This window comes from Schistocerca gregaria, chromosome 1 (genome assembly GCF_023897955.1).
Source record: "Schistocerca gregaria isolate iqSchGreg1 chromosome 1, iqSchGreg1.2, whole genome shotgun sequence".
NCBI classification, from domain to species: domain Eukaryota; kingdom Metazoa; phylum Arthropoda; class Insecta; order Orthoptera; family Acrididae; genus Schistocerca; species Schistocerca gregaria.
Genome location: NC_064920.1, coordinates 139409792 through 139433978, shown reverse-complemented (window position 1 = coordinate 139433978; position 24187 = coordinate 139409792). Strand labels below are relative to the sequence as shown.

The 24187-nt window shown below is 41.2% G+C and overlaps 1 protein-coding gene and 1 pseudogene across 1 annotated transcript in view; one reads left to right on the top strand and one right to left on the bottom strand.

Moving 5' to 3' along the window:
* Positions 1-2215: 2215 nt before the first annotated feature.
* Positions 2216-2333, top strand: LOC126290162 (5S ribosomal RNA; annotated as a pseudogene).
* A 6987-nt stretch (positions 2334-9320) lies between these two features.
* The window catches only part of LOC126334784 (odorant receptor coreceptor-like), a 73019-nt gene continuing 58152 nt past the window's right edge, over positions 9321-24187 (bottom strand). Inside the window, exons 6-7 of the mRNA XM_049997431.1 lie at positions 18196-18351; positions 9321-9380 (exon numbers count right to left, since the gene is read on the bottom strand). Coding sequence (XP_049853388.1) covers positions 9321-9380; positions 18196-18351 — 216 coding nt within the window. The remainder of the gene's footprint in view (positions 9381-18195; positions 18352-24187) is intronic.

Sequence of the window (24187 nt, the reverse complement as noted above, 5' to 3'; positions counted from 1 at the left end):
ATAAATTCTCTACAGTTGAGGGAAGACATGAGAATGCATGAACTTCACAATGATTTAACGAATGATTAACATATGGGACTTAGTATGATTTGTGGACTGACCAGATTTTTCAGATGCTGCTGAAAGTTCATCTGACATTGATATGACATGACATTGACATGACATTGACATGACATGAAACCAATGAGCCCTGCACAACACAATATACACACCATCAGTTTCCAGATGCTGTTGACTATCTTTTGAGCAAATTGGGGGTATCATTACAGATATGTGGATTAGTGAACACAAGGTTTTTGTAGTCAGACTGAATACTGCAAAATCCAAATCCACCAAAAATTAATACAAAACACATGTATTTAAAAGAACGCATATCAAAATTCGAACACTTTCCTAAGAGACAGTCTCCACTCCATCCAACTTGACTTTATAAGCGTAAACCAGATGTGGTTTAAATTCAAAGAAATATCGATGGCAATTGAGATGTGTATACTAAACAAATGAGTAAGAGATGGTGCTGGTCCTCCATATAGATAAAACAGGTCAGAATACTGTTGCAGAATCAAGAACCCAAAATTCCTAAGATTGCTAAATTTTAAAAAAGATCGAAAGTTTGCACAAACTTCAATTTGAGAGGCTTTTAATGGTTTCCACAACGAAACTCCCTTTCGAAATCAGGCAGAAATCTCACACTAGTTGTATGTAAAGTACATCAGGACTCAATATCTTCACTGCATGAGTGGTGTTACCTATGACATTGCCACTAAAGCAGACTTACTAAACACAGTTTTCCGAAACGGCATCATAAAGGAAAACAAAGTAAATATACCAGAATTCGAATCAAGAACAACTAACAACATGATTAACTTAGAAGTAGATATCCTCAGTGTAGCGAAACAGCTTAAAACATATGACAAAGCAACGTATATAAACCAGATTGTATAACAGTCAGGTTCCTTTGAAAGTATACTCATATAATAGCTTCATAATCAGCAAATCACATACAACCGCTTGCTCGTCGAATGATCCGTACCTAGACTGGAAAGTTGCGTAAGTCTGCCAATACCCAAAAAAGAAAAAAAAGAGTAATCCGCGGATTTACAGATCCATGTTACTAACGACAATTGCAGTACAATTTTATAAAATATACTAATTCAAAACATATACTTATTCAGAATACGCTAAGCAGATTCAGAAGGATGTAGGGTGCTGTAGTTACTTGGAGATGAAGAAGCTTGCACAGGATAGAGTAGCATGGAGAGCTGCATCAAACCAGTCTCTGGACTGAACTCCACAACAACAACATACTTATTCAAACATTTTGAATTGCCTCAAAGAAAACCATTTATTGACAAATAGCCAACACGGTTTCAGAAAGTATCGTTCTTGTGAAACGCAACTTGGTCTAATTCTCAAGGAAGTAATGAGTCCTGTTGGTAGGGGATGTCAAATCGATCTCATATTGTTTGATTTCCAGAAGACTTTTGACACCATTGCTCACAAGGAATTTCTAATCCAATTTCGTGCCTATAGAGTATCGTCTCAGTTGTGACTGCATGCGTGTTTTTCTTTCAGAAAACCCACAGTTTGTAATAATTGACAGAAAATCATCGAGTGAAACAGAAGTAATATTCCCCAAGGAAGTGTTACAGGGCTGGTCTACATTAACGATTTAGGAGAGAATCTGAGCAGTCCTCTTAGAATATTTGCAGATGATGCTGTCATTTACCGAATGATCAAAACGAATTGCAAAATTATTTAAACAAGATGTCTGTATCGTGCAAGAAAGTGGCAATTGACTCAATAATGAAAAGTGTGAAGTCATCCACATGAGTACTAAAAGGAATTCACTACAGGCGGTAAAATAAATTAACTGATTTGGGATTACAATTACGAATAACTCAAACTGAAATGATCACATAGATAATGTTGTGAGGGAAGCCAGACAAGAATGCAATTTACTGGCAGAAACCTTATAAAATGTGAAAGGTCTACCAAAGACGCTGATTACTCTACGCTTGTCTGCCCTGTTCTGGAATACTGCTGTGCAGTGTGGTATTAGCATCGCACAGGGTTGATAGACAACATTAGAAAAGGGTTCAAATAAGGAAGTGCGTTTTGCATTATCGTGAAATAGGGGAGAGGGATCCACAGATATAATACACAAATAGTGGCGGCAGTCATTTAAACGAAGGCTTTTTTTTTTTTCGCTGTAGCCAACGGCCTTGCCGCAGTGGTAACACCGGTACCCGTCAGATCACCGAAGTTAAGCGCTGTCGGGCTGGGATAGCACTTGGATGGCTGACCATCCGGTCTGCCGAGCGCTATTGGCAAGCGAGGTGCACCCAGCCCTTGTGAGGCAAACTGAGGAGCTACTTGATTGAGAAGTAGCGGCTCCGGTGACATACGACCGGGAGAGCGGTGTGCTGACCACATGCCACTCCATATCCGCATCCAGTGACGCCTGTGGGCTGAGGATGACACGGCGGCTAGTCGGTACCTTTGAGCCTTCATGACCTATGTGGGAGGAGGTTAGTGTTTTTCGTTGTGGCAGGACCTGATTACGAGATTTCAATGAACTACTTTCTCCTTGGAGCTTGAAAATACTTTGTCGGCGCCCACCTGCATAGGGAGAAATGATCATCATAATAAGAGAAATCAGAACCCACACAGAAATTATTCAAGTGTTCCTTTTTCCCAAACACTGTTTGAGAATAGAACAGTAAGGAAGTAGCTTGAAGATGGTTCGATGAACCCTCTACCCGGCACTTAATAGTGAATTGCAGAGTTATCATGTAGATGTAGATCCTGATCCTCTGCTGTCTTTCCTGACATAAAAAAATCTAAAAAAGGATTCTCGAACTTCGACAATGTTGTCGTCTACGTGAATGTAAATCTTTGGTTCATTTGGTCAGTTCTGATTTCATCGGGAGTGATGTCAAAATTCTTTCCGGAGATTTAGCTTTTTTGTATGTGCAATAATGTTTTCAGTTACATGCTCACCCAAAATAAAAATAAATTAATTTGTAGCCCTTTTGAAAAATAAGAAGGTACTCTTATTTGACCCACCAGCAAAGTCTTCAAGCCTTACACAATGCTCTTTCAATATTGGATCATCTTTCACCCTGAGTTGCTCCAGTTCTAATAAATTTCCTCTGGTTTGCGATGAAATGTCTTCGTGATGATTGCAAAAGGCAAGTTGTTTTGGGAAAAATACTGTATTATGTAAACGGCGATGTAAAATGTTTCTCAATTTCTTGGTCTCGTCGTTAAGTTATGCACATATTGTTAAACTGTACTTATAGTACATGTTTATGGAAGTCATAGGTATCAAAGCACGTTTCATGCAGAATAACTGTGCTAATCGACAGCTGGTTATCATTACAGTTTGTAAGTTCCAGGCAACATATTACAAAAAGTTTTAAAAATTCTGAGCACACCCAATAATAATTGCCATGGCCTAATCATAGGTAAGTTTATATTTGTGTTTATATTTCGCATATGTGTGCCATCCAGAACTCCAAACTGCCACTTCTCTACTGAAAATATTGTGGCTGTGTTTGGGATTTAATTAAAACTGGCCGGTCCTGGAGGGCCTCCAAATCTTAAGCGGTCCTCAGAAGCAGAGGTCCAGGGAGGGCACCCTCCCGCTTTCTTGCTTACTGGTCAGAATGTCACTGCCAGCTGAAGTTTCTGGCTTCATATTTGATTCAAAGCATTGTGGCTGCCAAACGTGAGGGACTATAATCCAAGGTCCGTAAGGCACTGAACTTCCAAATTGCCCTAAGCACGAATCACATTATAGATGAATAGTTTCTGGATCAATAAGAGCTTTGTACCTCAGGACATCAGGCACTATACATAACGAGGAGATTAGGCTGGTACCAGATGCATGGGGTATATATTGACTCGGTGCTAAGACTGGGGAGGCAGTAGCTCATTAAATGTTTCAGGTGTACAGGTTCTTCACTCTTTGTAGCTCTGGACGGTTTATGTTTTAGTGACTGGCAGAGAGCCCAAAGTTCTCTGGATTTTTTTTATATATTCCGTCTTTCAAACAGATTTTTATGTACAAGATTTGGTGAAATAAAGTATTATTGTGGCATAAAACAGTCAATAAATACCCTAGCAAATTTTTTTAGCAATATACAGAAAACGCACTGACACAAAATACAAAAATTATACAACGCTTGACACTTCAGAATCGAAATATCAGAGTGCAGAAAGGAAAGTTAGCTGGTCTGATATAAAATGTGTATGAGTTTCACAAGTTTTTGCTGTGGCACACTTCCAAAATATGCTCGATGATGTCTTCAGAGAAAAAATGATTCATGGTCCATGTCTCAGAGATGTAAAAACATTCTCATACTTGCCTGTGATGCGTTCGGAAACTAGAACTTCGTCATCAATTTCCTTGGCATCAAGAAACCTAGTAATTGAACGTTTGACAAGAAAAACTCCTGGAAGTCTGAGAAGAAACACGGTGGGATAATTTACTTCATTGAACTTCTTAACAGTTAATACCGACTCCTTCTTCATTAGCTGTTGCATGTTGCTGCCGCCTGCCTCTTTTTGCTTAGGGTGTGGTATTTGTTTTGATTTCTTCAGAGGTGCTACTCCCAGAACATTGTGTGAGAACGTGTGTTGAGTTTGGAAGGTGTACAGAGAAAATAATGATCATTTTTAATTTTAGATTCGCCCTATGATGTGTGTAATCAAGCACCAGATTTGTGTATACTCCGTGCAGAAAGTGGTATTCTCTGGAAGGAAAAAAGCCTTTATTGTAGATGACGGAAGATGACACCGTAATGGTAGATGCAGCAGATGAGAACCGTCGTGATGATGTGTCTGTGGTGACGATTTACGAGTCCGGACAATATTAGAATAGAAACATTGTTTATTTCATAGAAACATGATGTGAAACATGCGGAAGAAAACCACTTAGTTTATACTGGAAATTATATTCCACGTTCTTTCCACAGGACAGCAGATGTGAAGCGGCTCTCCAGATAGCGGAGCTAGTCAGAAAATGGTAATCCAGTTCCATGCTTAAGTAAATGCAATAGTCTTTATGAAACAGTTAATATGTACACACAAAAGTACATCAAATAATTAATTGGATGTTGGAACGAAGTATTGCACAGTGAAAATAATTAACAGTGTTTACATGTACTGACTGTATTACTGGACTTAGGACATACAGAAATCTAATATTACTTCCAGTATACATTGCATGATGATAATACACTGGTGTGAAATACATACAGACAAAATAACTTTACCATCTGTGTCATTGCTGAGTAATATTGCTCAATGGAACGTGAACGAACCAAGGAACTGTAGTAGTACAGTACAGAAGATACCTTCAAGAAATTCACAATGAGACGAATAAAAATGACATTTTTAATCAAAGAAAATAATTACACTGAAGGCTATATGAAGATAGTAACTGTTCTCGAAAGATCAGATACCACTGATGACCGTGCAACTTCTTTAGAATAAATTACAACTAATTGAAACCCTCAGCTGTCGACAGGTGTTGTTGATATACCTCGATGGGGACAGCTGAAAATGTATGCCCCGACCAGGGCTCGAACCCGAACTCAGCCATTGACCATCGTCTGTGCGAATGCTCACAGGTTGCTCTTACGGGAATCGTCACCTTAGTGTGCGCGAGTAATGAGTGGATGGGCAAATATCTATTAGGAACATTAATTATGTAGATTGTGGACAGTTGGGAATGTGGGTCTCACGGGTAGCGTGCAAGTGATAAGTCCCCAGTCGTGCTATTCATCTGTGTCCACGGTGACTCAGATGAATAGAGCATCTGCCATGTAAGCAAGGGAGCCTGGGTTCGAGTCCCGGTCGGGGCACACATTTTTAGCTGTCCCCATCGAGGTATATATCAACAACACCTGTCGGCAGCTGAGGGTTTCAATTAGTTACCATTTACACTGAAGTCATGGCGATTCATACTGGACACTAGGACATTACAAAAGGCGGGATGTGGTTCTTCATGGGATGTGTGATCATCTTGGAAGTCAGTACATGCTGTGCAACGTGCTCCCACATTAGCCACGATGTTGGGAAGGAGTTCTTGAGGTAGGGCGTTCCATTCCCCTCCCAAAGCGACTGACAATGGCTGAATGGTCGTTGGTGCATGCGAAGTGGCCACAGCGTGTCTCCCCAGTGCATCGTACATCGACTCTTTTGGACTTAAGTCGGGGGGGGGGGGGGGGCGACGACGACCAGGCCAGTACATTCCTCGTATATCCTCTCGTTGCAATAGCTCTTCCACCTTGCTGTTCGATTTGGTCGTGCATTGTCGATCATAAAAATGAAGTCAGGGCCGAATGTACTACTGAAAAGATGCACAAAAGGAAGTAGTACATATCACAACAATGTTGACCAGTGAGAGTATCGTATTTAAAGTCTTCCCACACGATAACGCTTGTACCACCAAAACAATCATGTTTGGCAATGCTGGATATACACTCGTATGATGAGAGGTGCGGTCCAAGGAACATTGTCGAACATGATAATTCTGGTGGTCTAGGTGTCATGGTGAGGGGAGGCATAATGTGGCACGGGTGTACTGACTTCCAAATCTTTGAAACAGTACATTCATGGTTCAACGTGTATGTGATGCTGTACTTCTTTCCCATTGAGTATTTTCAGGAGGAGGAGGGGGGGAGGGATGCATTCGGGCCTTGACTCCATTTTTATATATGGCAATGCACGACCGAGCAAGGCGCCATATTCAGTTACTATTGATATTGTGAATCATGTACCGTCAAGAGCGACATTCATAATTAATGGATTAAAGTTAAGTATTCCATCAGCTACGTCCGTTTTTCTAAATTCTAATTTCCTTGTCCTGTTTCAGACCTCACGCCAGCCTGCGTGAGCCTTTCAGCCTCCTCTAGTAACACGCTATTGGCTCTCCTGCCAACCACAACACATAACAACTTAATGAAAATGTGTTTGTCTTCACGGTCATGTAAATGTTCTTAAATGAAATAATTTTCTGGAGGTGTGAATTAAATTGTCTTAATACATGCCTTATTTTTCCTCTTGAATGAGGTGAAATGTGCATATTCATATCACGAAAAGGTTTGATGTTAGGTTATGAATTTCGTAAGTCAAACGCGGAAAAAATGTGCGAGAGAGTGGAAAAGATGAACAATGTAAACTTACCATATAATCCAAGAAAAGCGTTCTTAACGTTTTAGCAACAGCAGACATTCTTTTCTCCATCGTTTTCGAACGTGTCACTTCACGTAAGGCGTGTATTAAGACAAATTACACCTGATGATGGATCCACAGAATCTGAAATGAATCGTCTACTTAATAAAACACTAAACGTTGTGACTGCAGGCGTTTTTTAATTTTTTAGTGTATTGAATACTGTCACGGTTGAAGCTGCGAAATATGTACTAAATTAAAGACACATAATATTCGTCTTTGACTGTAAAATTATGTATTTATTACATCCATTATTCCAGTTAGGTTATGTGGCCATTATCAAGAATAATACTGAAGACCATAGTAACTGCTATACGTATGCCAGTTATAATAGCTTTAGCATTTTATTGTTTTATATATGTCTTACATTGCGGTTCATCGCCTGTGAGAATCTAAAATAAACGTCTGACGTGTATATATCGCACCGTCACGTTGTTATCACTTTTCATTCCATACCCATAGAGGTAGAGCTTGCTGTTCCAGTAATGAGTCATTGAAGACTTCTCAGCCAAATGCCAGGTGAGTTGGTAACTGGGCAGAACAATTTCCAGTCTGGGACATTTTGGAGGGGACTTCCATCCAGTTCCAGCATTTGACTTACAGCAAAGGAACACCACCAAATCCTATATCAGAAGTGGCGCATGGAGGATTATATTAAAAAATATAAAGCGTATTGTTCTGGTGTTGAGTATTTAACTGTAAGAATGCGTCTACATTAATCGAGAACGGGACAGCTTGCATAATGAAAATGGCATATTTTCCAAATACTGTTTTATCATCTGTTCCGTAAATCATTACTTATAAACACTGCGTAAATGACAGCTGGGATGGTTGGCTAGAACACAAATTACCAAGTCGCATTATTTCTGTGGTATCGTCGCATGTTGTGTGTTACACAGTATCATGGTAATGTAATGTCAGTTTTAAAGTAGTTGAAAGTAATTCGACATTCCGTTTCACATAATTTAAAGAATGGAGTTGGAAATTTATTTATCAAGGTGTGGCGTAATACAACGATAGTCCTAAAAGGGTTGGTTGTCTGGGGGAAGAGACCAAACAGCGAGGACATCGATCTCATCGGAAGACGGCGGTGCCCTTTCAAAGGAACCATCCCGGCATTTGCGTGCAGAGATTTAGAGAAATCATGGAAAACCTAAATCCGGATGGCCGACGCGGGATTGAACCGTCGTCCTCCCCAGTGCGTTAACCACTGCGCCAAATCGCTCGGTGTTAGTCCTAAAATACTTACGGTAGAGCGTAACTTCTATCAGGTATGGTGGTAATAATAATATATACTGCAGTACTTGTGCATACGTTCATAGTCAGTACGTCTGTTACCTCATCCCATTTCGACGATAAAATGATAATTCCTAGTTCCCCTTTTTTATGGATACATAAGGTTTATATCTACGGAGTGCCGGCTTCGTTCCTGTTGCATTAATCAGAGGTTTGCGTTTTGATACATAGGTTACGTAGGAAATAATGATATATACTAAAGTATGAGTACACATAATAAAGTTACTTTATGGCAGTGTCAAAGCAAATAATGTGTTCAGATTAGTTTATTTTATTCACTGGACAACTTAGAGAGCGTTTTCTCTCGACATAATTACATGATATATGCTCCGAAATATCAAAATAAGAATTATTGCATCCATGACAAAATAATCTCCAAACCGGGGGGCAAAGCATTTAGATCTCCAGGTTTTCCTTCAGCGACACATGTGCTTAACAGAAAATGGAAATTATATGTATAATGAGAATTTTAACTTTTTTTATGGGGGCCATCAGCACTAGTTCTGTAACTAGATACTGACGCAAACTAAACATAAATATCAGTTTTCGATGTTGCTAACTTACATACGAAAAGGTAATGAGAAAACACAGAACTTTTGGTACTTTATACTGTCATGTACCTTTAATCTGTGAATTATATCTCGTTGCACTTGAGATAAGTCTAACCACAATTTAAATTTAAGGTGCTTAGTATATAAAAGACATAATATGTAAGAGAATTGCCATGTGTCCTGTCCATTAAGTCAACAGCTGAGTCGTTTCCATCACAGTTGCTGGCTTTATTTCTTGCCCTGGAATGTGTATAACATGTTGAAGAGTGCATATGATCCGTTCAGCACCTATGCAAAGAAAGAGATCAAACTAAGTTACTCACTTAAAATCGAATGATTAATATACTCATAGAAATGAGGTACAACGACACTGAAAAGAAATGCAGATATAATTCAACAGCAAGACTGTGTATACTACACCAATCTTGGCAGCCAATTTGTTCGGGATATACTAGGTACTTTCATTTTTGTTTGAAGTCTGTAGAACAATACTTTTTCCTGATGAAATCGAACTTTCACTTTTTTATTCTTTCATCCTTAAATAACTGCATTTCTCCCATTTCAATTGTAGTCTGTTTATTCTTAACGCGAAATGATATTTCTTCCAGAGCGATTGTTTTGCCACAATAATGTCGTTTTGAAACCTTGAGAATATATTTTTTAGTCCACTTATACAAAAATGAGAAATTAGTTCCCTTAGTGTGAAGGAATTAGCAACAAACATCAATGCTGTTGATCAGGATGGTTTATTTTCTTAGATAATCGAGTAACGTTACGTTCCTCTGAACTCAGACCACTTAATTATTGACAACATTTATTTGCTTCGTATTATAACAGAACTGCATATTTGGTGAACATGAAATCGCTAAGATAATGAGCTTGATTGGAAGCATCATGGATTCAGAAAATATCGTTGATGTGATATTCAGCTAGGGCCTTTGTCGTATGCCATCCTGAAAGGCATGGATCGGTGGAAACATATGGATTTCTTGATTTCCCAAAAGAATTTTATTCATTCCCACACTAACGCTTATGAACGAAAATGTGATGACATGGGGTATGAAAGGAAACTTGGGACTGGATGAGAGTTTCTTGGTAGGGAGGGATCAGCGTATTATCTTGGATAGTGTCATTGACAGATATAAAAGTTGCATCAGGAGAGTGTGCTGGAAACCTTCCTGTCCCTGTTGCTTTTGAAGGGCCTCGCAGACAATATTAATAGTAACTGAAATGGTAGTAGATTATGCGGTTACTTGTAATGAAATTCTATCTGAATAAAAGATGCAAATGTATCCACCAGATCTTGTTCAGATTTCGAATTGGTTCAATAACTGGCAATCTAATTTAAATGTTCCGAAATGTAAGATTGCACGCTTTATAAAACGGAAGTAATATATCGTCCTATGACTACAATGTCAATGTGTCGTATTTGGAATCAGGCAACTCACAAAAATATCTGTGTGTAACAATGTGTGAAGATATTGTGCAGGCTTAGTCGTAGGTAAATACGGCGGCAGTCTTTGATTAATAGGTAAAGTACTTCGAAAATATACCCAGTCTACGAAATGGATTAATTATAAAGCTCTCGGGACACACCCTGAAATATTTTTCAATTGGTCTTAGAGACAGAAGTAGTTGTGCGTCACAGAATCCCTAAATAGTTCTGAATGGTTTTACGGGCTTGAAAAAAAAAAAAAATGTTTGTGAGGTGTTTCTGCATTAAATTTTTTCCTGCGTGAATCAATCGGTATAGGAGGCTCATAGATAATGTAATGCAAAATTGTTCAGGCTTTCGTGGCCACTTGTTGACAAACTGACTGTTGGCTTTTGCCTTGGGTTCTTCGGCCGACGTTTGTCCTCCGATTTCTCTGACGTTTCGCCAGCACGACTGGCTGGCATTGTCAAAGCTTCACCCTCCTGCATTGCTGGGTCACCACCAACAAGGGAGGACGAAGCTCTGACAATGCCAGCCAGTCGTGCTGGCGAAACGTCAGAGAAATCAGAGGACAAACGTCGGCCGAAGAACCCGAGGCAAAAGCCAATAGGCAGTTTGTCAATAATAGAGTGGTCTGAGTTCAGAGGAACGTAACGTTACTCGATTATCTAAGAAAATAAATTTTAATGAACGTTTTGAAACGTCAATTATTGTATTTTTCCTCAAAACATTTTATCACAAGCTTTTTCAACAATAACTCGAAAAGCAGGACAATTCCAGATATAAATTTTATTTCTTAGACTGATGCACGTAATCTTTTCTGAAAGTATGTAAAAGCATTTCTGTTACTGTCAGTGTGTTGAAGTGTTTTGTAGACAAGACAGTTATAATGAGGTAGTGAAATGCAAACGACATAGATGGAACAAAAGTAAGTAAACTATTTATTACTTTATAAGCAATACATGTAACTGTTAATATACTTATTCCACAGTGAGAGAAGACGGGCAGCGCCTTCATGAAAAAATGTTTGCGGTTGCCTACAGAAACATGATTGTATTCAGGCGTAGACTTTTTCATTCGAATCAAATCAACGGCCATGAATATCTTTCTTCAGAGCTCCAAAAATATGGAAATTGCAAGAGGAGTGAGTGGTACTGTGTAGAGGATGTGTAACGGCTTCCCAGCGAAACTGATGGCGCATAGTTGAAACAACTTTGGCAACACCTGGGCGGGCGTTTTGTTGGCAGGTTGTTTCAACTATGCCGCAGGAGTTTCGCTGGAAAGCCCTTACACAACCTCTACACAGTACCACACACTTCTCATGCGGTTTCTATGGTTTTGGAGCTCTGTAGAAAGACATTCATGGCCACCAGTTTGCTTCGGATGAAGAGCTAAACTCTGGGTACAATCATGGTTCTGTAGGAAAGACAAACATTTTTCCACGAAGGCACCGACCGTCTTGCCTCACTCTGGAGTAAATACATAAACAGTGAAGGTGATTACTTTTGAAATAACAAACAGTACACTTACTTTTGTTCCATCTGTCCCGTTTTCATTTGACTGCCCCTTATACACACATAAAAAATGTTTTCCATCACCTCGGTTCCGAGAGTTCCGGAACCTGTACAGAAAATTGGAAAAGAGATCAAAATAACATCGTTCCCGCCCTTTTTATTGCTCATGAGAAGCACACATTGCATGTTGTACCACCATACAGTGAGACCTTCAGAGGCGGTGGTTCAGATTTTTGTACACACCGGTACCTCTAATACCCATTATTACGTCCTCTTGCATTGTTGCATGCCTTTATTCGTCGTGGCATAATATCCACAGGTTCATCAAGGCACAGTTGGCCCAGATTGTCCCACTCTACAATGTTGATTCGGCGTAGTTTCTCAGTGGTTGGTGGGTCACGTCGTCCATAAACGTCCTTTTTCAATCTATCCCAGGCATGTTTGGTAGGGCTCATGTCTGGAGAACATGCCGGCCACTCTAATCTAGCGATGTCGTTATCCTCACACATGTCTGTACTTCTAGTTGAACGGTTTATGGCGGTCATGAGCTGTCGTCACTACCTCTTCTTTCTCACTCTAGTAATTCGGTGATATTTTGCCATCTCTACCCTAAAGGCTGCAAGGTTCTCTGCAGTTGGACGGTACGTGAACCTATGCAGAGCTGCTTGCCTGGTTGTGAGTGCAAAATGGCATGCTTCGTTCCACCAAGGAATGGGCTGCCTTTTCAGCTGGCCTGAAACCTGTGGAATGGGTTAGTTGTCTGTAAAGCATCCAGTCCGTCCAACTGAGCACCTAACGCAGCAGCTTTCTTTCGGGCACCACTCTATCTGGCAGGTGAATCCAGATCGTGAAGTTATCACTTGAGTGCAAATCATCCACCATTTCTCACTGAGTACTGCTCAAGGGCTGAAGAGCTTCCAGAGAGATGAAGAGCAGTGAATGATCCATTTGCACTGCTGAAGTGTGTGATCTGTCCCATGTTCAACAAACAAGCGCATAAAGATAAGAGAAGGCTCTCAAACGCTGCACCTCTGGAGCAGCTGGGTGCAGAGCCCAGAGATACAGTGATTGCTTGCAGGCTAGTTGTCAGAGAGAGAGAAGCTAGGAGTGATAGACGTTGTTTAGGAATATTGCCATTCATGCTGTAGCTATCCCTCCATTAAAGTTAACCTTTTCGTGGAGAAAGTATCCACATATCTCAGTGACATCACAGAATCTAAAATGTGTCTCCTAAACACAGAGGTACGTTGATCTACCTTCAGCTATTCTAAAGCCTACGCAATAAATTCTCTCTCAGAAAGCAGATGTATAATAGCAGCACGGATTAATGATTCAACATACCATGTTGCAATACGTACTTTGTCTAACAGCATAGAGCAAGTGTGAAAATGACAAATTTAAATAAATCTGCTCATCAGCATGCAGCGCATGAATTAAAGGCTTGCCTACAGAAGGACACCTCAGAGAATCGAAAGTATGACGTATTGGATTTACATCCAAACATCTGAAAAATTAGGTATCACCTCGGTTCCGAGAGTTCCGGAACCTGTCCAGAAAACTGGAACAGAGATCAACACAAAAATCATTTCAGACCGTTTTATTGCTCATAAAAACCACACATTGCATGTTGCACCACCATTACAAAGAGACCTTCAGAGGTGGTGGTCCTGATTACTGTACACACCGGTACCTCTAATACCCAGCAGCACGTCCTCTTGCATTCATGCATGCCTGTATGCGTCGTGGCATACTGTCCATCAAGGCAGTGTTGGTCCAGATTGTCCCACTCCTCAACGGCGATTCGGCGTAGATCCCTCAGAGTGGCTGGTGGATCAAGTCGTCCATAAACAGCCCCTTTCAATCTACCCCAGACTGTCTGGAGACCATGCTGGCCACTCTAGTCCAACGATGTCGTCATCCTGAAGGAAGTCATTCACAAGATGTGCACGATGGGGGCGCGAATTGTCGTCCATGAAGACGAATGCCTCAGCAATATGCTGCCGATATGGTTGCACTATCGGTCGGAGGATGGCATTCATGTATCGTACAGCCGTTACGGCGCCTTCCATGATCACCAGCGGCGTACGTCCACCTTGCTGCACTCGCGGAACAGTGTCTAAGGCGTTGAGCGTGACAGGGTTACCTCCAAACAAATCTCCGACTATGTTTGGTGAAGGCATATACGACACTCATCGGTGAAGAGAACATGATGCCAATCCTGAGCTGTTCGTTTGACATGTTGTTGGGCCCATCTGTACCGCGCTGCATGTGGTCGTGGTTGCAAAGATGGAACTCGCCATGGACGTCGGGAGTGAAGTTGCGCATCATATCGACTATTGCGCACAGTTTAAGTCGTAACACGACGTCCTGCGGCTGCTTGAAAAGCATTATTCAACCTGGTGGCGTTGCTGTCAGGGTTCCTCTTAGCCATAATCCGTAGGTAGCGGTCATCCACTGTAGTAGTAGCTTCTGCTCGGCCTGTGCGCGGCATGTTATTGTCAGTTCCTGTCTCTCTATATCTCCTCCATATCCGAACAACATCGCTTTGGTTCACTCCGAGATGCTTGGACACTTCCCTTTCTGAGAGCCCTTCTTGGCAAAAAGTAACAATGCGGACACGATCGAACCGCGGTATTGACTGTCTAGGTACGGTTGAACTAGAGACAATACGATCCGGGTACCGCCTTCCTGGTGGAATGACGGGAAGTGATCGGCTGTCGTACCTCCTCCGTCTAGTATGCGCTGCTCATGCATGGTTGTTTACATCTTTGGGCGGGTTTAGTGACATCTCTGAACAGTCAAAGGGACTGTGTGAGTGATACAACAACCACAGTCAACGTCTGTCTTCAGACGTTCTTGGAACCGGGGTGATGCACAACTTTTTTGATCTATATATATCCGCATAAGGAAACTGTTCTGAATCAGTGAAGAGAGAGAGTAAGAATTTCAAGTCGATCTCGAGAATTTTAATGTTAACGGTTATAATATTTCAGAAAATATCAGGATATAATAGTGACGAATAAAGAAAATGACTAGACTATTGCTCGAACTAACAATAAGTGAGGCTATATGAGAAAGTTTTGTCCACCAGGAAAATAAGACCAAAAATTCCACACGGGCTAGATCGCTGGAACGCGTTACCTTGTTAAGAAATCTCGCTTCTAAAACTAAAAGATAACCTCATTTATTAATATGTTTATGAGCTCTGCTTATCCTGTGCTACAAGACATCGTACGCGGATTTTACACTGTCTAACCACATTAATGTGATCACCTGTCAGAAAGAAATACAATCACTTTTGGCGGGGCGGACCTCTGCGAGGCTTGCAGAAAGTGAGGCGATGTGGTTCTGGAGGATACTGTCAGGGATGTGGAGCCATGCTAACTCCAATGCTGTGACCAGCTGCTCCAAATTTCTAGGTTGAGGATAGATGGCGCGAACAGCCCGGTCGACGAGGTCCCACAGACTATCAACTGGGAATTCCACTAAAAGGTTCTCCAGGCCAAAATACTCCTTCCTCCGTTCTGGACCCTTCTGACGATTGTTGTAGGGTGTGTGCTTTCATGCCGATGGATCATAAAACGTGGTTCATCTGAAAAAAGCCCCCTGTCACCACTCGGTGGAAAGGGCAGTTGGAGTATTTGCGTGCAAATTCGTGCCTTAAACGCCGGTTAATAGAATAGCAATCAGCATGGGAGCACGGATCAGGTGCCTGCTGCGGAGGCCCATGCACAGCAACGTTCTCTTAACCGTCGTTGGGGGGACACTGCTGGTGACCCCTTGATCCATCTGGGTGGTCAGTTGCTCACCAGTTACACGTCTGTTCACCCATACATATCTTTGCAGCCATCGTTCACCCTTGTCGTGTATGGCCGGTAGTGCAACGGTGTTACCTCAAAATGTTCAAATGTATGTGAATTCCTAAGGGACCAAACTGCTGAAGCCATCGGTCCCTAAACTTACTCACTTCTTAAACTAACTTATGAGAGGAACAACACAAACACCCATGCCCGAGGGACGACTCGAACATTCGGCGGGAGGGGCTGCAAAATCCGTGACATAACGCCTCTAACCGCACGCCCGCTCCGCGCGACATTGTTACCTCACCTCCATCTTTGGATAGAGCCATTTTACCATGTGCTGTATAGTTTAACAACGGCAGAACGCGAACAGTTTATAAACGTAGTTGTTTCGGAATTGCTTCCACCCCTGGCCTGAAAGCTGAGATCATGCCCTTTTGGACGTCAGCTAAATCACTTCGTTTCTGCATTATGACAATGTTCCCATGACTCCCCCGCCCCGACATGCTTTTCTATACTTTCCAATACTAGTGTACCCATGTGTCGGGTGTGAGTTTATTTGACGATGACGTCGAACATAGGCGATGGTCACTTTAATGTGACTGGACCATGTAATTTGATGAGTTATTTAGTATATCCTTAGTATGTAAATATTTTCGTTTGTATGCCCAACTGGTCCACAGTTAGATTACCACATCCACCGTTTGATAGCTATTACCCAAATTTCTGATATACTGTGATCAGCCATTAACCCGATTAATTAACTAGAAATCTCAGGAACATTGCTGCAATATGACTGGCAGATTTAGTAATTACCGCTTTTGTTTCGAAGATTTCTTACTTAAGCAAGGACACCCAAATTAATCTGGATTTTGCGGAGAAGCGTTCTAGGGAGAAGACCCGTTTGTACCGCTAAACAGGCATTAAAAATTCTTGTTCACCATGGTACCACTTTACACCTTACAGGGACGCTTATGCACAGGGAAAACAGTGTCCCTTCTTCGACAGATGTGTTGTATGACTGTCCCGGAGGAATATTCGTTGCTACAATCGATGACTCGGCCTTACGTAGCTTACCCCAGGGGTTCTTCTAAGGTGTCAGCTGGTGATACAGTCCGTGTCCTTTAAATTTAGGTCAACTTCAACCGGTAAATTTATTCCAGTTGCTAACATGTAAACACGAAGATATCTATAATGACTGCTATCTCGTTATGGTACAAGAGCAATGAAGCTGTCGCAAGCGGACGAAGACTGCAGCTTTTCAGGTATTTTTGTACTTAATTTCGTGTAAAAATGTATTTGAATTAAGGCAGATCATGAGTCATTATTGGTAGTACTGACTTGTGAACTCCGATGCTCAGTACTTTTTATGTTGGTAAACGTCATGTCATGCATTTCTTCAATGTATTCTCTCTGCAGTTAAAGTGGTTTATCTGATCTCTGTGTAGGAATTAATCCTCGAAACCTTTTGAAGATAACATATTTTGGTCTTAAAGTGAGCCTTTGTCATTTGGAACTATTTCGTTTTATGTCTTCGCCGTTACCATAATTCTAAACTTCTCACTGTCTACTTGAGATAAATGTTAACCAACGCAACTACAAGAAGAATCAGCATAATTCATGACTTCGGTTGTTGTGCTCCACTTTTTGCCGAATCGACTATACCACTACGCCAGGAGCGTTCCACAGGAAGGGAGAACGTTAAAAGACAATATGTTACATTCTGAGACATATATACAGACACAAGTAGTTGGACTGATGAATACCAGTGGTATCCATCTGAAATGATTAAAAGTGGACAGAGGACACAAATATAGCTGTAGGGAAGGAAGAAGATGGATTGATATTCATTGGAAGAATAATGATAAATGTAATCTATCATTGCTTACAAAATTGTGGGCCGACGGATTTTTCAGTATTATTTTAGATACTTGGGATGTAGGATTATCGGGAGAGAGAAACGTCGAGTGATTCGTCGCGGTCTTCTTTATTCACAGCGAGAGAATGACGCGAATGATTAACCATCTCCTTTGGGAAACGCTGTTGGAAAGACTTTGTCTGTCGTGGAGAGTCTTATTCTTGAACATCAAGGAGCGGGCGTTGCAGCACGACACAAGGGACACATTGCTTCCTTCCGTTGGGGGATCACTGTGATTAAAACGGGACTCAGAGCCAGTCGCTGTCCCTACTCACTATGCTCGATGGGCATGAGGCTTAATTATCGTGCTATATTTTGCACCTCCTGTCAACCAACATGTGTGGGTTACCGTTGCAGAAAACGACAACTATGGCACTTGCGCAATCGTATTGCAGCACAGAAAGCTTTTTGCAGAAGCCACTAGTAGAAGACAAACCCTGACGAAGGTGTCTTTGGAGAGTTCGTATGTCTTCCCAACTTGGATCCTGAGCGGCTGCGATGACCTCAACATGAAGACAAGAAGTGCCTTTTGTAGTCTCGTGTCCGCATCGGTCCATCCACAGCTGAAGGCAGACAGCGGCAGGTGTTCACTCTGAAACAGAGGGACGACACGTAACTGTAGTGACACTTACTTATTCCTCTCTCACTTATTAATTCCTTTCTAGTGATCTGAACGATGTGTGGAAGTGATCACTAGTGTTATACAGGTTGTTCCATGGACGCGGAAGCACCATTCTAAAAACAAAACAGAAAGTTAGAATCCAGTAGTATGAGGGGGGAGAGAAATGAATATACTTGTGAAGCTATATTTCTAGTATGGTAGCTGTTTCGGAAGCCGTCATCTTGAACGCAGTTTTCAAGTGGATCGGCGTCATACGACATATCAGACAGACAGAGAATTACACCATGGAAAAAAAGGATGGTGTCTTTCATTTGAGAATAGCATTCTTAAGTTTTTACGTAGAATAAAGCAAATGCTAGACATAACACACAGAGGCACACAAAGTTTTTATCAGAAGCCACTAGTATGAGACAAACCCTGATGAAGATCTCTTTGGAGAGTTCGTATGTCTTCCCAACTTGGATCCTGAGCAGCTGCGTTGACCTCAACATGAAAACATGTTGTTCAGTATGTTGTGAGCGCTCCTCATAGACTTTAACCACATTATGCACTGGAACGCAAGCACAAGCATCAACAATCCGCTCCCTGAGGTATCAAGGTTTCTAATCTTCTTAACACACGCAAGTGTCTTCATATGTAAAGATCTAATAGACCAAACTTTGGGAACTCCAGTGGTCTTGTCCACAGGAGCGATACGACCTGTCCATCTCCAGGGAAACTGGATCACACGTGTAGCGGGTAAAGAGGTGGGGTACCAGTGTGCTGGAAGAAAGCTGAAAATGTCCTGTCTTTAGACTGCAACAGTGACAGGACATCTTCCTCTAAAACTTTCAGGTAACGGGCTGCTGTTACAGTACCCCAGTTGAAGAAGAGCTCAACAATATCAGGATCCTATATTCCACACCAAAGGATCACTTTCGATGAGCCAACTAACTGCTTTCCACGGATCCATCCAGTGAGGGTTCACATATGACCAGAATTTGTGGTTCTCTTCATTTACCTCTCTGCTCACATAGAAATTAGCTCCATTCGCAGTCAGTATGTGACAGGAGAAACAACGGTTTTCGTCCAACATAATGTTGATTTTATTTTGATTGCCGCTTTCACAGTTTGTTCAGTATGCGCACCGAATACGTCGACGTGATGCTCTAGACCGCCAGAATTCGATCTGGTGGCCAAAAGAAGAACTCAAGTTTTTCCAGCGTAAATCGGTTCCGCATTAACGCATTAGCGTATCTACCAAATTTCACTGTTATACGACTGTTACAGGCCACACTGCAACCAATCAGTACGTATGTCGCACATCTTCTCCAAAACCACTCAGCCAATTTCAACCAAATTTAATACACACGTACTTTCTGTCTTGAATAGCCATGGGGTAAGAACCACCTACCTGCCAAAGAGTTGGAGTTGGGGGTGAAAAGAAGGGTAGGCCACAACATGCGAATAGCGACATTTATTCATCCAGTACTTCAGAGCGAGAGCAGTTACTGACTTATAACAGACTTTACACATAATTTCAGGCCTTCCCGAAACTTTCTGTCGCTTATACCCCGCACAAATTGCTGATAGGAGGGAGTAGGAGTACTACATTCGTCGCTGCTCATTTTGAATTAGGCATGACATTTTAATTTATTACTTCTATACCACTACGTTTTGCAGACAATGTTCACGTACACTAATGAATGTGCCTGCAGAATTGTATCATTGTATTACACGTAGTTCAGGATGTATGGCGTTATAAACACTAAAATACGTGAAAAAATGCATCATCGCGCATGACGTTTAAGTTTACTATTTATAACCCACTGAAAAGATCTGAAGGAAATTTGTGATAAAAATGTGTATCGCAAATACAAGCATTGAAGAATATTACGTAAGTTAGACAAAATAATTTGCTCTTGGAAAAAGTTATTCACTCTTCGAATTTTGAACTTATTTGCAAAAATGGTTTTATTGGTTAATATATGCAATGTCATACCATTCACCCTGCCCCCCCCCCCCCCCCCCCCCCATGAACCATGGACCTTGCCGTTGGTGGGGAGGCTTGCATGCCTCAGTGATACAGAGGGCCGTACCGTAGGTGCAACCACAACAGAGGGGTATCTGTTGAGAGGCCAGACAAACGTGTGGTTCCTGAAGAGGGGCAGCAGCCTTTTCAGTAGTTGCAGGGGCAACAGTCTGGATGATTGACTGGTCTGGCCTTGTAACACTAACCAAAACGGCCTTGCTGTGCTGGTACTGCGAACGGCTGAAAGCAAGTGAAAACTACAGCCATAATTTTTCCGGAGGGTATGCAGCTTTACTGTACGGTTAAATGATGATGGCGTCCTCTTGGGTAAAATATTCCGGAGGTAAAATAGTCCCTCATTCTGCTCTCCGGGCGGAGTACTCAGGAGGACGTCGTTATCAGGAGAAAGAAAGCTGGCGTTCTACGGATCGGAGCGTGGAATGTCAGATCCCTTAATCGGGCAGGTAGGTCAGAAAATTTAAAAAGGGAAATGGATAGCTTAAAGTTATATATAGTGGGAATTAGTGAAGTTCGGTGGCAGGAGGAACAAGACTTTTGGTCAGGTGAATACAGGGTTATAAATACAAAACCAAATAGTGGTACTGCAGGAGTAGGTTTAATAATGAGTAAAAAAATAGGAGTGCGGGTAAACTACTACAAACAGCATAGTGTACGCATTATTGTAACCAAGATAGGCACAAAGCCCACGCCTACTACAGTAGTACATGTGTCAACTAGCTCTGCAGATGATGAAGAAATTGAGGAAATGTATGATGAGATAAAAGAAATTATTCAGGTAGTGAAGGGAGACGAAAATTTAAGTTATGGGTGACTGGAATTTGACAGTAGGAAAAGGGAGAGTAGTAGGTGACTATGGATTGGGGGTAAGAAATGAAAGCGGTAGCCGCCTGGTAGAATTTTGCAGAGCATAAATTAATCATAGCTAACAATATCTTCAAGAATCATGAAAGAAGGTTGTAAACATGGTAGAACCCTGGGGCTACTAAAAGGTATCAGATATATATAATGGTTAAACAGAGATTTAGGAACCAGGTTTTAAATTGTAAGACATTTACAGGGGCAGATGTGGACTCTGACCACAATCTATTGGTTATGACCTGTAGACTAAAACTGAAGAAACTGCAAAAAGCTGGGAATTTAAGGGGATGGGACCTGGATAAACTGAAAGAATCAGAGGTTGTACAGAGTTTCAGGAAGAGCATAAGGGAACAATTGACAGGAATGGGGAAGGAAATACAGTAGAAGGAGAATAGGTAGCTCTGAGGGATGAAGTAGTGAAGGCAGCAGACGATCAAGTAGGTAAAAAGACGAGGGCTAATAGAAATCATTGGGTAACAGAAGAAATATTGAATTTAATTGATGAAAGGAGAAAATATAAAAATGCAGTAAATGAGGCAGCAAAAAGGAATGAAAACGTCTCAAAAATGAGATCGACAGAAAACTGCTTAGCAGGGATGGCTAGAGGACAAATGTTAGGATGTAGAGGCTTATCTCACTAGGGGTAAGATAGATACTGCCTACAGGAAAATTAAAGAGACCTTTGGAGAAAAGAGAACCACTTGTATGAATCAAGAGCTCAGATGGAAATTCATTTCTAACCAAAGAAGGGAAAGCAGAAAGGTTGAAAGAGTATATAGAGGGTCTATACAAGGGCGATGTACTTGAGGACAATATTATGGAAATGGAAGAGGACGTAGATGAAGATGAAATGGGAGATATGATACTGCGTGAAGAGTTTGACAGAGCACTGAAAGACCTGAGTCGAAACAAGGCCCCGGCAGTAGACAACATTCCATTAGAACTACTGACGACCTTGGGAGAGCCAGTCATGAGAAAACTCTACCATATGGTGAGCAAGATGTATGAGACAGGCGAAATACCCTCAGACTTCAAGAAGAATATAATAATTCCAATCCCAAAGAAAGCAGGTGTTGACAGATGTGAAAATTACCGAACCATCAGTTTAATAAGTCACAGCTGAAAAATATTAACGCGAATTCCTTACAGACGAATGGAAAAATTGTTAGAAACCAACCTCGGGAAGATCAGCTTGGATTCCAGAGAAATGTGGAACACGTGAGGCAATACTGACCCTACGACTTATCTTAGAAGGAAGATTAAGGAAAGGCAAACCTACGTTTCTAGCATTTGTAGACTTAGAGAAATCTTTTGACAATGTTAACTGGAATATTCTCTTTCAAATTCTGAAGGTGGCAGGGGTACAATACATGGAGCGTAAGGCTATTTACAATTTGTACAGAAACCAGATGTGCAGTTATAAGAATCGAGGGGCATGAAAGGGAAGCAGTGGTTTGGAAGGGAGGGAGACAGGGTTGTAGCCTGTCTCCGATGTTATTCAATCTGTATACTGAGCAAACAGCAAAGGAAACAAAAGAAATTTTGGCGTAGATATTAAAATCAATGGAGAAGAAATAAAAACTTTTAGGTATGCTGATGACATTGTAATTCTGTCAGAGACAGCAAAGGACTTGGAAGAGCAGTTGAACGGAATGGAAGTGTCTTGAAAGGAGGATATAAGATGAACATCAACAAAAGCAAAACGAGGATAATAGAATATAGTCGATTTAAATAGGGTGATGCTGAGGGAATTAGATTAGGAAATGAGACACTTAAAGTAGTAAAGGACTTTTGCTATTTGGGGAGCAAAATAACTGACGATGGTCGAAGTAGAGAGGATATAAAATGTAGGCTGGCAATGGAACAGAAAGCGTTTTTGAAGAAGGGAATTTGTTAACATCGAGTATAGATTTAAGTGTCAAGAAGTCGTTTCTGAAAGCATTTGTATGGAGTGTACCCATGTTTAGAAGTGAAACATGGACAATAAATAGTTTGGACAAGATGAGAATAGAAGCTTTCGAAACGTGGTGCTACAGAAGAATGCTGAAGATGAGATGGGAGTAACTAATGAGGAGGTATTGAATAGAATAGGGGAGAAGAGGAGTTTTTGGTACAATTTGAAGAGAAGAAGGGACCGGTTGGTAGGACACGTTCTAAGGCATCAAGGGATCACAAATTTAGCATTGGAGGGCAACGTGGAGGCTAAAAATCGTAGAGGGAGGCCAAGAGATGAATACACTAAGCAGATTCAGAAGGATGTAGGTTGCAGTAAGTAGTAAGAGATGAAGAAGCTTGCACAGGATAGAATAGCATGGAGAGCTGCATCAAACCAGTCTCAGGACTGAAGACCATATCAACAAGAAGGTAATGTGACCACTGCCATTACAACAGGATCCCACACATTTTTCTGATTACCGTGCAAATTTTCTAGGGTTTTTGATGCCCTAGTATATGAACAATAACAAGGGGCTGTGCAGTCCATTTTCAGTCGACACTTAAATCTATACTCGATGTTAACAAATTTCCCTTCTTCAGAAACGCTTTCCTTGCCATTGCCAGTCGACATTTTATATCCTCTCTACTTCGACAGTCATCAGTTATTTTACTCCCTAAATAGCAAAACTCCTTTACTCCTTTTAGTGTAATCCAATTCCCTCAGCATCACCCAATTTAATTTGACTACGTTCCATTATCCTCGTTTTGCTTTTGTTCATGTTTATCTTATATCCTCCTTTCAAGAAACTGTCCATTCAGATCAACTGCTCTTCCAAGTCCTTTCCTGTCTCTGACAGAATTACAATGTCATCGGCGAACCTCAACATTTTTATTTCTTCTCCGTGGATTTTAATACCTACTCCGAATTTTTCTTTTATTTTCTTTACTGCTTGCTCAATATACAGATTGAATAACATCGGG